The sequence below is a fragment of the Pelobates fuscus genome, chromosome 12 (genome assembly GCF_036172605.1).
Source record: "Pelobates fuscus isolate aPelFus1 chromosome 12, aPelFus1.pri, whole genome shotgun sequence".
In the NCBI taxonomy this organism is placed as follows: Eukaryota; Metazoa; Chordata; class Amphibia; order Anura; family Pelobatidae; genus Pelobates; species Pelobates fuscus.
The window spans coordinates 103,187,913-103,202,883 of record NC_086328.1 but is presented as its reverse complement, the minus strand read 5'-3'; the positions used below and the strand labels follow the sequence as shown (position 1 = coordinate 103,202,883).

Genomic DNA, 14,971 nt, shown 5'->3' with positions numbered 1-14,971 from the left:
ACAAGTGATCGGAAAAGTGAAGTCATTGCTTCGCTGTAATCAGTGCGTTACATTAGAAAGGAACACGCCAAACAGTACTTATGATGTAGAGGTTATAGCGCCGGTCTCCGTATTCTCTGTTAGTTATAACTGCAGACTGCTAAAAATTGCTGCAGCTGCACTCCCTCTGCATTGATGAATATTATTATTATTATTATTATTATTATTATTTATATAGTGCCAACAAATTCCGCAGCGCTGTACAATGTCACAGCAAGACATTTTCGCTGGATTATAAAAGCCATAACCTGACAGTTTCCCACATGGATTTTGTCTATGTGCTTTTAATTGTGTGCAGAGTGAGTTCTTTCATGCCTTTTCATGAATGAACCTATCAAATGGTGAAATCCCTGCCAAGCAATGCATTCTGAGATGTCCTCATTTCTATCAGTAGGAGAAAGAGGATAAGATTGGCTGAAAAAACTCTGAACTCATTACACAGAGGATCAGCTCCAGTGTACAATCCCCATTTAACCCTTGTGTGTTTTCCACCCCAATGTTGAGAGCAAGTCTGCATTGCTGCAATTAAAAAGTTATGACCACAAGAGCTTTAAAGGACCACTCTAGTGCCAGGAAAACATACTCCCCACCCTCAGGGTCCCCCTCCCGCCCGGCTCTGGAAAGGGGAAAAGGGGTAAAACTTACCTTTTTCCAGCGCTGGGCAGGGAGCTCTCCTCCTCCTCTCCGCCCCGTCGGCTGAATGCGCACGCGCGGCAAGAGCTGCGCGCGCATTCAGCCGGTCGCATAGGAAAGCATTTTAAATGCTTTCCTATGGACGCTTGCATGCTCTCACTGTGATTTTCACAGTGAGAATCACGCAAGCGCCTCTAGCGGCTGTCAATGAGACAGCCACTAGAGGATTTGAGGGAAGGCTTAACCCATTAATAAACATAGAAGTTTCTCTGTAACTGCTATGTTTATAAAAAAAAATGGGTTAACCCTAGCTGGACCTGGCACCCAGACCACTTCATTAAGCTGAAGTGGTCTGGGTGCCTAGAGTGGTCCTTTAATAGTAAGAGGGAAACATGTGAACCACATATTGAAGTATACATACTATCGGGTGTTTTATCCAATTGCTGGAACAGATATTTCAATAAAAAGTTTTGTGACGATTGCAAGTCCTACGAAAATATTGTCTTCGTAATTATGTTCCCTGGATGCTGGTGCATAGGGGCAGATGGGGCGAGCTCGAATATTTCAAACAAAATAAAACAAATTGTGACAAATATGGCCCTGGGATAGTATTTGTGTAAGAATTCGAGATATTATAGATAGAATTTATGGACAATTTATAAAGGAAAAACCTACAAAGGGTATACCAGGAGTATATATATAAATAGCTAAAACTAGACAAATACAAATAAAAAAATGAAAAGGGTGAAAAAGTGGATAGATCACCTAAACGGTGAAAAAGAAAACACAGAATGAAAATAAAAAATAAAAAAGAGAACTTCTTCCAGTTTGTAAATATGGCAGACTCAAACCTGACAAGCTGAATTCTGTCTGGAAGGTGTCCCTGCGCTTGTGTGCTCCTACTCTGCTTCAGACAGAATTCAGCTTGTAGGTGCTGCACGGTGTGCAGCACTGACCCAGGAAGCACCTAGTGGCCGTCTGAGTGACCGCACCTAGAGGTGTTACTACTAGACAGCAATGTAAACACTGCCTTTACTCACAAAAAAGGCAGCGTCTCCAGTGCTAAGCCTATAGATGTTATAATGACACCTATTCTACCCGCTCGTTCCCTGTCACGGTCATCATCATGGGATACAACAACCACCCTCCACAGGGAATTTAAGATCTTTGCCGTTAAATAATGAGAGAACCGCAACCTGAATTCAAATGCTACGATCAGCAATAAATCCATGTCATTTCACGAGGAAACAAAATAACCAGTAAATGAATGAAGACGTCTATGAAGCCAGACAGGAATGGCTGATATCTTGTGACAGGTCAGCTGCCAGGGGAACAGCTGTGTAGATATTTAAATCTGACTAGAGAACAATAATGGCATCACGTGCAGTGTTGGAGCGGAGTGTGCCAGGCAGTGACAGCAAGCTTGGTCTTACCTAATCAGCCATTCACAGATCATAAGAGGGAAAAAAAAAAACATAGACCCTTTCATTCAGTGACCTGCACGCTGCATTATATCACTAGTCAGGAGTTGGTCCTTACGTGTGATTTCCTGTTGACGAACGCCTGATGCACAGGATTCATACAAATAGGAGGGAAATGCTGCAAAAATTATTTTTTACAAAATACAGAAAAAAAGGAAACCCTGCAGTAAACTTGTCTTCAAAAATATATATTAAAAAAAAAAAAAAAAATAATATAAAAGTGTCACTCTGCCTCCCGGACATCCCCATTGACCCCCTATCTTAGAAACAAGGCTTTTCCCCCTGGACTACACGCTAGGGAATTCAAAGGAATAGAGGGTACGGGCGTCCAGCGCCTTTGCCAACTCTATGAAGGTGGCTCACTACTTCAGTTTGAGGATTTAAAGGCCAGGGCAAATTTACGCCCTTCTGACTTCTTTCGCTTTTTACAACTCAGAGACTTTGCACAGACCTCGATTAACCCCTTAAGGACACATGACATGTGTGACATGTCACAATTCCCTTTTATTCCAGAAGTTTGGTCCTTAAGTGGTTAATAGGTCTTGTGCACTGCAACCGCTTACCTTTTTCGAAGCCATGTGCCTCAGGGAACAGTTCCCGAGGGGCCTTATAACAGCCTTATATGCGCATTTAAGCACTTCCACGTCAGAATGGGGGGACCTCACATACATAGCTCAATGGGAGGCAGATCTTGGCGAAGAATTGGAGGGGGTGGATTGGCAGGAGATTTGGGAAGCTGTAGCAACTTCGTCTATATGTGTTTCAATGCAGGAGCAAGCATTTAAAACCATGTTTAGATGGTACACCACCCCGGTGAAGTTGTGTAGGATGAACAGGGCATCCACGGATGTATGCTGGAGAGGCTGCGGTCATAAAGGGACTTACTTACACATGTGGTGGGAATGCCCTAGGATCAAATCGTTCTGGAAGGGGGTGGCGGACTTACTGAAGGATATCTTTGGTAAGGAGATCGAACTAGACCCATGGGTTTTCCTTCTGGCCAGACCTCTAGAGGGATGTACCAGAACGGAATTGAAACTGTTAAATTATGTAAACCTGGCGGCGAGGCGGGCATTGGCTCAGGCGTGGCTTCAACCTTCCTCCCCCCCATTTCACAGGGTGCTACAAAAGATTAAGGATACGTTCCTTATGGATAAACTTACAGCGAAGGTCAGAGGCACGACGGCAAAATTTGATAAAGTTTGGGCACCGTGGATGAATAGTGGCGCGGGAGAATAGGCGATAAGGGAGTTGAATCCGGGCCTCCGTCCTCCCTCCTTCCGTCACCTTTTAGCGAACAGGATGCTTACCTGACTTGTCCCCCTTACAGAGGATGTAATGGGGCTCCCATTGGGAGCCTCTAGGATACTGCTGGTCTTTGGGGATAGGTCGGGCTGTATACAAGGAATAGTGTGATGTGGTTATGAATGAGGGCACTGCCTCATGGGCTGGTGCTGAGGACGGATGACTACTCCTACCCTTCATACCTCCCTTCCCTCCCCTCCCCCCCCCCTCCCCCTTGACCTTCTTTTCTATACTTTTCTTCATCCCCGCTTTTTCTGTCCATATTGTTCTTTGATCTCTCTTTCCTCTATTTCTTTATTATCTGAATGGCTTTAACTTCGCGTTTTTCCCTATCTCGGCCTGGGCCTTGTCCTATTTGGTGGGGATCGCGACTATTTAGTGATATTCTTAGGCATCTGCAACTATATCAATCAGCGTCCCCCCTGGCGGGGCTGTAAAAAGGCCCTATGTAATCTGTAAGATATGGGATCATATATGCATACTTAACAACAAGATGCCTCCTGTACTGCAGCCATTCATGTTCTTTTCAAATTTTATGTTAATGGAAAATTGGAGGGACACCGTACACACATATGGACGCTTCGAGGCCAGTGAGCCGAAGACATTAACAATGCTATGAATAACATACGCTTTACTTTGAACTATTTGCTCATTACTCACACTGGATCTTGCTAACGTCTTTACAAATGTGATGTATATATATGTATATTGTGTTAACGGTGTTTCACCTAGTTATAAATAAAGAATTAAAAAAAAAAAAAAAAAGTGTCACTCTGCATGAGGATATCCATGAGGATATCCAGTGCACGTGAAATTCCCATAAGAAAGCACTGATTAGGCTTTCCTATGGGGAATGCTCGCTGCGCATTAGGTTGCCCAATCGGATGACGTCGGAGGAGGCGGAGTGCGGATATCGGAATATCGCTGGAATCGGGTTAGTAAATAAAGGGGTTTTAACTCTGTGTGCCATGGGGGGTTGGGAGGGATGGCGCGAGTTGTATTCCTAACACCATAATGCCCTCTGGGGAGACCTGGTGAGAGAGCTCAGTCTCTGATACTGTAAGCCCCAAGTATGAAGTATGAAGAACGCACCCCAGGGAATGGGTCATGTGGAACCTTGTATTGGAAAGTCTATGTTTCTCAATGTAGATGAAGGTCGCCAAACAAAGTAAGTTATATATGACTATTGGCACTTGCTTGTCCCTGTCTATTTGGCCTGCCATTTTCTGATCTAAAGAGCTAAACTGCGCATGTCTTTCTACATGCCTTATTCCTCCCTATTGTGATTAGTATAGGGCCCAATAACGGGGAATGCTGGGCTTTCCGGTTAGGCTCAAGAGAATAATTGTGCAGGCCTGCATCACCCAATGACGTTGGACACAGACTACCAACATCAGAACATCCCTGCAGAAGTGTGGATTGGTTATGTAGCCCATGGAGCAGCGTAGCTAAGGGGAGTGGGCCTTGACATTGCCAGGAGACAGGCCATCTAGGGGTCAGTGGTTTGGGATGGGCCTAAGGATATGGAGTGGGGTGGAGTTATAAGGGGAGTATAAGTAGTGTCCATTTTAGATCTAATGATCACTTTTAATCTAAAGTTACACTTACCTGTTGTTGTCCCACCCACCCTCCCTTTGCTTTCAGGTGTTTCCCGTTTGGTCACGGCGGCGGGGGATGGAGAGTAAAGTTGGGGGGAGAAAAGAGTGAGATGGGGGAAAAGTTTGGAGTTCATGGGTAATAGGTAGGCCTTTGGACTGCTTTGGTAGGTTCGAGCTCGTAGGTAGCTCCGAACCAGGGTGTGTAGGGGTGTCTCGGTATGCCCCTACACTGGTGGTGCCCTTTGGTGGCAATGGTCATGTTTCAATGTTAAGTTAATATGTTACAATGTTTGGGTATTATGTTACGTGGGGGTGGGTCATTGTCAAGGGGTTAAATTGTAAACTACTGTGGTAATTGTGGTTGACAATTACCTTTATAATTTATGTTAATAATAAATAAAAGCTGTGATATACTTTTGCCAAAACCCTGGTGACAGTATCTTTTATTGTAATGGGTATTGGTGGGGGGTTTTGTGCATATGCCGACAAGGTGACTGTGCACATGTCAAGAGAGAGGGGCGGATACTAGTGCTCTGCTTTAAAAGAGAGCTTCATCCAATTTATAAATGTGGCAGACAAGCCGAATTCTGTTTTGAAGGTTTCCCTGCGTTTGTATGCTTCTGCTCTGCTTCAACATATACGCTCTATTGGTGCTGAAAGTAAAGGCAGGGAAACCTTACAGTCAGAATACAGCTTTGTATATGCTGCACCGTGTGCAGGACTGACCAAGGACACACCTCTAGTGGCCATCTGAGTGACTGCACCTAGAGGTGTTACTAGGCAGCAATGTAAACACTGTAGCCCCATGTAGCCAAAGCGCAGCTAAGCGAAAAAAGGCCTTGACAGGGGTTAGGAGGTGGGCATAGGAGGAAGCAAGGAAGGAATGGAGTTATGGGTAAGTAGGCTTGGCTATTTAAATAGGCAGCCATTTTAAAATCATTCACTTTTAATTACTACCTTGCCGAGTTTGTGTGCACTCCTGTGTCCACAGATTTGGCTTGGTGGGCCTTTTGTTTTTTCTCTCCTTCTGCAGGGTCGATGGACGACATGGAGAAGCTGTTGGAAGGGATCCGGTCGGCGGCTCAAGGACGTGGCGTGGACTGGCTGCGGGCCCAACTTGGACCGGCCCTGGCTGGAGCTGCGGATCTTGAGGGCGGCGGAGGGCGGCCTGTGCGGGGCCGAAGGCCGCGGAAACGGCTGAGCCCGGGCGCGGAATCCTGTGGGGACGGTACCAGTAGCCGGGTGGCAGCAGGACCAGGCCGCAAAGGACCCGGTAGCCGCATGGTTGAGGCCCCGCCTCCCGGCGCGCTACCGGGACGTCGGAGGAGCGGTAGCCAGCAGGCGGCTACCCAGGAGGTGGACGGCGCGGCTCCCAGTTCGGGGAGGGCTGCGCCTGGAGCGAGGGCGCCGCGGAAGACTTCGGGCGGCCCCCTGGAACCAGAGATGGCGCTGGATTACGGCCCGGGAGGGCGTCCCCTACAGCCATGACGGGGACTGGCAGGGCCGGTTCGGGAGGAGCGCATGGACGGCCCCTAGAACAATCAAGTGCAGGGGGCTCCGGCAGGGGCCCCCTTGGTGCAGATCAGCACCTGAGTACTGGGCCCGGGGTCCAGAGGCCTGGGAGGGGGATGGTGAGGGGTCAGGCCCCTACTGGATCGAGTGCAGAGGGGCCTGGGGGGGTGCGCTAGGCAGTACAAGGACAGTAGTCGAGGGGCGAGGGACTCTAGCCGGGAGGGTAGATGGGCTAGGGGGGTCCTTGGGCCAGGTCGGGGTAGGGGGTGGGTTGCCATCGGGTGAGGGCAGGAGGTCTAGGTGCGCAGGGCGGTCAGGGCAGGTTAGGGGTGATGGGTCTGCAGCGGGGTCTGTGGCCGGTCTGGAGGTACCGAGGGGGGGGTTCTTCTAGCCGGGGGGTCCGCCGGGGTGGGGATCACCCCGCGCTGGTGAGCAGCTAGGTAGGCGTAGTCCTGGGGGGGCTCAGGGTCGGGGTCTAGTAGCCCGTCACCTGTTAGGGCCCGGAGGCCTGGAAGGGTTAAGGGTAGGGCTCAGCGCGCTAGGTCCTCATCTGGTAGCTCAGGGGGGGCGGGGTCATGACCCCCAGGCTTGGACGATGGGGGCGAGCCTCTGGTAGGAACGAGAGGAGTCGTAGTCCCAGAGGCAGGGCCGATCGGGCCTTAGGTGGGCGGAAAGGAGTGGTCGCGCGACGGGAGGCTTTGGTGTCCAGCAGGCGCTCCCAGGGTCGGGACGGGGGGGCTGCTCGGGATCAGTATGCTCTGCCCAGGACTTCTCCTCGTTACAGATCTCGGAGCCGCTCCGCCTCTGCAGCGGCCGGGCACCGGGTGGGCTCCCCGGTTGGAGGGTCGTTGACGGATGTCGCTCATCCTGGTCGTGGGACGGTGCACGACGCAGCCCCGGGAGCTTCAGGAACGAGGGGCTTGGCCGGTGAGTCCTGTGCTTCTCTGCACTCCAGTGCGCTAGTTCACACACTTCAAGCGCTTCTTCACTCACTGGGAGCGGGGGGTGACACGAGGGGCGGTGTGGGTCAGGTATGGGCTCAAGGGGCTGGGGTAGCGGGCCCTAGTGAGATTCCTTCCGCGGAGCAGAGTTCGGGTGGGGACACTGCAACGACGGTTACCGGGGCGGACGCGACGAGCGGCCAGGCAACACGCATATGTGTTGTTTGAGGGTTCCCTTGGGGTCCACCTCAAACAGGAGGTGAAGGATAAAATCTGGAAGGGCGAATTCTGCGAGATCTTTTCTCTTCTCCCTTTGGAGGATTTTATCGACCTCAAGGAGGACGATAAAAAAGACGAGAAGAAGGAGGAGGAAGAAAAAAAGAAGCGGTATCGTAAGATACCTAAGTCTTTCGGTAACTGGCTGAGGGCGTTTTGCGTGTTGGCTAGTGTTCTGGGCGAGAAATCGCCGGGCTTGTGCTCCCCCCTGTTTTGTTATTTGGACGGTATTTGGGAGGCGTACCGCACCTATAGTGGACTGGCATGGTGGCGGTACGACGAGCAGCTCAGGCAGCGTTTGGCGGCTAATCCAGGTATGAGGTGGGATCAAATGGACCTGCCTCTCTGGATGAAGCTGATGATGGCGCAGAAGGCGCAGCCCTTTCAGCCCACGGCCGCCGCAAAGGGGCAGTCCGCCTCGTCGGCCGCCTTGCAAAAGGGCTTCTGCTGGCTCTTTAACGAGGGCCAGTGCAAATGGGGAAACACCTGTCGCTTTAAGCACAAGTGTTCGGGCTGCGGAGGCGCCCGTGGGCTCAACCGGTGCTTCAAGAAAGGGAAGTCGGGGCACGTTTGGCACTTTAAGTTGGTATGTTGGAATATGTTGGTATGTATGTTATATATATATATGTGTTCTTTATATGGCGGTCATTGCCTTTTATATCAACAGAAGGATTCGGATGGGGGGCAATGACCCATGTTTATTGTTAAATTATTATTATGGTTATTAATATGGTAATTAATAAATTGTTATTATTTAGGATTGTTTTAAATAAAGTGGACAAATTTTCCCATATACCTGCGTGTCAGTGAGTTATTGGGTTAGGTATGTGGGAGGGTTGTCCTGGAATCCGACTGCCCATATGGCGACTATACACCGGTCATGCCTTTATTCTGAAAAAGTAGCATCTCCAGTGCTCAGCCTGCAGGAACAGGCAACAGACACCAGAACCACTACATTAAGCCGTAGTGATTCTGGTGACTCTAATGTCCCTTTAGGAATTGTCATTTTGTAAGTACTGATTCTTAAACCCGGTGTAATGTTCCGATGCATGCGCCAGGTGTAATGTTCTGATTCTTGAACAAATAATAGTTTTAAAGGTACACTATAGTCACTTACATTACTTTAGCTAAATAAAGCAGTTTTAGTGTATAGATCATTCCCCTGCAATTTTACTGCTCAATTCACTGTCATTTAGGAGTTACATCACTTTGTTTCTGTTTATGCAGCCCTAGCCACACCTCCCCTGGCTGTGATTGACAGAGCCTGCATGAAAAAAAAACTGGTTTCACTTTCAAACAGACGTAATTTACCTTAAATAATTGTATCTCAATCTCTAAATTGAACTTTAATCACATACAGGAGGCCCTTGCAGGGTCTAGCAAGCTATAAACATAGCAGGGGATAAGAAATTATTAATTAAACAGAACTTGCAATAAAGAAAGCCTACATAGGGCTCTCTTTACAGGAAGTGTTTATGGAAGGCTGTGCAAGTCACATGCAGGGAGGTGTGACTTGGGTTCATAAACAAAGGGATTTAACTCTTAAATGGCAGAGGATTGAGCAGTGAGGCTGCAGGGGCATGTTCTATACACCAAAACTGCTTCATTAAGCTAAAGTTGTTCAGGTGACTATAGTGTCCCTTTAAGGTGCATCATCATGCAAATCACTATCCTATTTCATTTTGTTATGAAACAAAACAAAAAAAACCATTATATTCATAATTCAAAAACTCAAACTTGGTTGTCAGAAAAGTTTCCATTTTGTTATCTTTTTTTTATCCTTCTAAGAAAAGCCAACTATATCTATAATCTATAATCATCTAAGAGCAGCACAATTTTACAGAGATATTTCTGTACACTTACTAACTTCAGCACAAATACGCCAAACCTGGGGTTAAACAAGATCTAGCTGCAGGATTAGTTGATAGAAAGCTGAAAACCTGTTTTATTGACCCGGCAAAAAGGCTGAAACACAAGACATTTAAATTGCACAGCATCCAAACAGACACTTGAAGCAACATAATGTTATCAAATTCAAATGACAACTTTCTAGTAAAACAACCTATTGATAATGCTGGCAATAGTTACAGGAATTCAACCCGCAACAGAATCTGAAAATTTCTTAACTCTGACACCTACACTAACCACAAAGATATAGATCTTACAGTGAATATATGGACAGAGCATTAGAGAACAAACACGAGGGCTCAATATTAATATATACAGAAGCCACTGCATGCTGGGAGATTAAATTGATTACTGAACGCCCAATGGAAACAGCCCACAACTGTAAATAGCTTTAGGACCCGTCTCTTTCAAAATGTTTATTTCCAAAACAATATATTCAGAAAAGATGTATCCCCTATTCCAATCAGTCAAGACAGAATAATCCTCATTAGTAAACACGGCAAACGTGCGGTGTACTGTATTAAAATGTCCCTCTCTTCCCCCTCTAGTGTTCCTCTCCCCTCTCTCTTTTTTAGTGTTCTTTCCTCCCCAGTCCCATAGTGTTCTTCCCCAGAGCCATAGTGCTCCCCCCCACCCCCATAGTGTTCTTTTCTACCCCCTGCCCAGTCCCATAGTGTTCCCCCCACCCTCGTAGTGTTCTTTCCCCCCTCCCCAGTCCCATAGTGTTCTTCTGTCCCCCCCACCCCCATAGTGTTCTTTTCTCCCCCCTCCCCAGTCCCATAGTATTCTTCCCCAGTGCCATAGTGTCTCCCCCCTCCCCAGTCCCATAGTGTTCTTTCCCCCCTCCCCAGTCCCATAGTGTTCCCCCCACCCATAGTGTTCTTTCCCTCCTCCCCAGTCCCATAGTGTTCTGTCCCCCCTCCCCAGTCCCATAGTGTTCTGTCCCCCCCAGTCCCATAGTGTTCCTCCCACCCCCATAGTGTTCTTTTCTCCCCCCTCCCCAGTCCCATAGTGTTCTTTTCTCCCCCCTCCCCAGTCCCATAGTGTTCTTTTCTCCCCCCTCCCCAGTCCCATAGTGTTCTTTTCTCCCCCCTCCTCAGTCCCATAGTGTCCCCCCCACCCCCATAGTGTTCTTTTCTCCCCCTCCCCAGTCCCATAGTGTTCTTTTCTCCCCCCTCCCCAGTCCCATAGTGTCCCCCCCACTCCATAGTGTTCTTTTCTCCCCCCTCCCCAGTCCCATAGTGTTCTTTTCTCCCCCCTCCCCAGTCCCATAGTGTTCTTTTCTCCCCCCTCCCCAGTCCCATAGTGTTCTTCCCCACTCCTCCCCAGTCCCATAGTGTTCCCCCCACCCCCATAGTGTTCTTTTCTCCCCCCCTCCCCAGTCCCATAGTGTTCTTTTATCCCCCCTCCCCAGTCCCATAGTGTTCTTCCCCACTCCTCCCCAGTCCCATAGTGTTCTTCCCCACCCCCATAGAGTTCTTTTCTCCCCCCCCCCCTCCCCTGTCTCATAGTGTTCTTCCCCCCTCACCTGTATCTGTACACACAGAGTGTACATTCTATATCTGTATCTGTACAGAGAGCGTGCACATTTTATACCTATATCTTTACACAGGGCACGCACTTTCTATACCTGTATCTGTACACAGAGCACGTACATTCTATACCTGTATCTGTACGCACTGTGTCCATTCTATATCTGTACACACTGTCCATTCTATATCTGTACGCAAAGCGTGTCCATTCTATATCTGTACGCAAAGCATGTCCATTCTATATCTGTACGCAGAGCGTGTACATTCTATATCTGTACACAGTGTGTCCATTCTATATCTGTATCTGTATGCAGACGGTTTACATTCTATATCTGTATCTGTACACACAACGTGTACATTCTATATCTGTACACAGTGTGTGCATTCTAGATCAGTACGCAGAGCGTGTACATTCTAAATCAGTACGCAGAGCGCGTACCTTCTAAATCAGTACGCAGAGTGCGTACCTTCTAAATCAGTACGCAGAGTGCGTACCTTCTAAATCAGTACGCAGAGTGCGTACCTTCTAAATCAGTACGCAGAGTGCGTACCTTCTAAATCAGTACGCAGAGTGCGTACCTTCTAAATCAGTACGCAGAGCGCGTACCTTCTAAATCAGTACGCAGAGCGCGTACCTTCTAAATCAGTACGTAAAGCGCGTACCTTCTAAATCAGTACGTAAAGCGCGTACCTTCAAAATCAGTACGCATAGCGCATCCATTCTAAATCAGTACGCAGAGCGTGTACATTCTAAATCAGTACGCATAGCGTGTACATTCTAAATCAGTACGCAGAGTGTGTACATTCTAGATCCATACGGAGAGTAGGTACATTCTAGATCTAAACGGAGAGTAGGTACATTCTAGATCCAAACGTAGAGTAGGTACATTCTAGATCCGACCGTGCAGTGTGTACATTCTAGATCCGACCGTGCAGTGTGTACATTCTAGATCCGTACGCAGTGTGTGTACATTCTAGATCCGTACGCACGGTGTGTCCAGTCTAGATCCGTACGCATGGTGTGTCCATTCTAGATCCGTATGCACGGTGTGTACATTCTAGATCCGTACGCACAGTGTGTACATTCTAGATCCGTACGCGCAGTGTGTACATTCTAGATCCGTACGCGCAGTGTGTACATTCTAGATCCGTACGAGCAGTGTGTACATTCTAGATCCGTACGCGCAGTGTGTACATTCTAGATCCGTACGCGCAGTGTGTACATTCTAGATCCGTACGCACAGTGTGTACATTCTAGATCAGTACGCACAGGGTGTACATTCTAGATCTGTACATAAATGTAATACCAGAAACAAAACCTCTCCTGTGCTAGGGATTTATAATTTAAAATCACAAAAAAAATAGTATGAAAGAGACAGTGTCACACTGCAATAATGGGAGGGTGCTCACATATACAATTTCAGTAGTGGTGCCATGGATACTCTCACTCACAACATGTACATGTCTGGCAATTTAACCCTTGCACTGTCAGAGTGGTAGGCAATGTGGGTTACCTCCTGGCAGCTAGACAGTTAATTATCCCACCAAAGCTGCAAGGTGAGTGGCAAAGTTTGTCCCATAATAGTGGCAGCAGATAATCTGTCATTCTAGTCACATCACATTCCTATACGTGGCTAGGCACCAGTATGCATTATCAGTGGAATATACACTCCAATGCCAGAACTAGGGCAAACACATGTACCCTATGGGATTTCAAGGGTAATAAAACCAAACCAATTTAAAATACCACGCAAACAATGCAATATGTAAATAACACTAACAAATAACCAGAAGTAATTACAATAACACCACCAGCTAACTGACATCACCAATGGCATGCTCTGTATTACCCGCTAGTAACTGCTCTCTCTCATTGGGTGCCAGGTGGTCTTTCTCTGGGGGTGCCAGGAGGTCTTTCTCTGGGGGTGCCAGGAGGTCTTTCTCAGGGGGTGCTAGGCTGTATGTCTCTCATGGGTATGCCAGGCTGAATCTCACTATGGGAATGCCAGGCTGTATCTCGCAGTGGGTGCCTGACTGTCTCTATCAGGGAGTGCTAGGCTGTATCTCACTATGGGAATGTCAGGCTGTATCTCGCAGTGGATGCCTGTCTCTCTCTCAGGGAGTGCCAGGCTCTGTCTCATTCAGGGTATGCCAGGCTGTATCTCGCAGGGGGTGCCAGACTGTCTCTCTCTCAGGGAGTGCCAGGCTCTCTCTCTTTCAGGGGATGCCAGGCTGTATCTCTATCAGTTGATGCCATGCTGTCTCTGAAGCTCTACCCCACAGGCCCAGGCAGTAGGGTCAGGGGTGAGGATTATATTACTGGGGACGCCTGCACCCTGAAGATCTCATTCAGGGACCACAGGATTCCCAAAGAGGAATGTTAAAGGGGAGTGAGTTCCAAATACTCCCCATTAACTACTCAAACATGATAAATCACAGCCATACATAGCACTGGGGGCTCCCCTCCCCATTCCCCCCCCCCCCCCAAACCCAGCATTCCCTTCCAGACCCCCCCCCCCCAAACCCAGCATTCCCTTCCAGCCCCCCCCCCCCCAAACCCAGCATTCCCTTCCAGCCCCCAAAACCCAGCATTCCCTTGTAGCCCCCCGAAACCCACCTGTATAAACTGGATGGTGAGAGCGGACTTTCCGACCCCTCCTCCTCCGACCACCACCAGCCGGTACTTCTCCATCCTGGGCCCCCGGGGGCCCCCAACACCACAGATCTTCCCCTGTGAGCCCAAACTTCCGGCACCCCAAAACCCTGAACCTCTACAATACAGACATCCTGCCCCCAGTCACCCCAATCTCTGGGACCCCTAGAACCTACAGACTGCTCCCCAAATCCTGGTCCCCGGGCCCTCTCTCGATATGACACTCTGTCTCTCTGGCTTACTCTCTGTCTGTCTGTCTCTCTCACTGTCTCTCTTAATCTCTCTATCTGTGTCTCTCTCTGTCTGTCTCTCTTACTCTGTCTCTCACTGTCTGTGTCTCTGTCTGTCTCTCTTACTCTCTGTCTCTCACTGTCTGTGTCTCTCTGTCTGTCTGTTTGTCTGTCTGTCTGTCTCTCAGTCTGTCTCTCGTTCTCCCTGTGTGTCTTTGTTTCTCTCAGTCTGTCTCTGTCTCTGTCTCTCTCTCTCTCTCTCTGACTGTCTCTCCGCCGCCGCCCGACTCTCCGTGTAAATGGCCGTCAAAGAGAATCGGCCAGACATGAATATTCATCAGGGAGGCGGGACCTGACTGGATATTAATGAGTATTGTTCCATGTGGGCGTGGAAGCCAGTGAGATTATTAATGAGGGGGCGGGGTAAGACAGAAAGGGGTCTGCCATAGTTATCAGAAGGGCGGGACTTGGCCGGATTCCTGTATGAATATTTATTAGCTGGGAGGGGCTCACTCAGATCCCTCTATTAATATTCATCAGGGGGCGGGGCTTCTGTCAGTCTCTCAGCACATTGTGCTCAGTTAGTCTGACAGTCAGCAGATCCAGAGCCAGCAAATAAAAATATTTACCAATAGATCAATATATTTATCAATAGACCACTGTCAATATATCTATCAATAGATCAATATCAGTATATCTATCTATAGGCCAGTATTGTATATGTATATTTATTAATACAGTTAATACATTGCTAAACACAAATACAAAAAATACTATAACAATTTAGGCAGTCGCCGATCAATATATTCATCAATAGATCACTGTCAATATATCTATCAATAGATCAATATCAGTATATCTAT

At 48.1% G+C, this 14,971-nt stretch overlaps 1 protein-coding gene across 1 annotated transcript in view; it reads right to left on the bottom strand.

The window, feature by feature from the left end:
* Window positions 1-14,425, bottom strand: part of RRAS2 (RAS related 2) — a 59,593-nt gene extending 45,168 nt beyond the window's left edge. Inside the window, exon 1 of the mRNA XM_063437439.1 lies at window positions 13,843-14,425. Coding sequence (XP_063293509.1) covers window positions 13,843-13,917 — 75 coding nt within the window. The 5' untranslated portion in view covers window positions 13,918-14,425. The remainder of the gene's footprint in view (window positions 1-13,842) is intronic.
* Window positions 14,426-14,971: the final 546 nt, after the last annotated feature.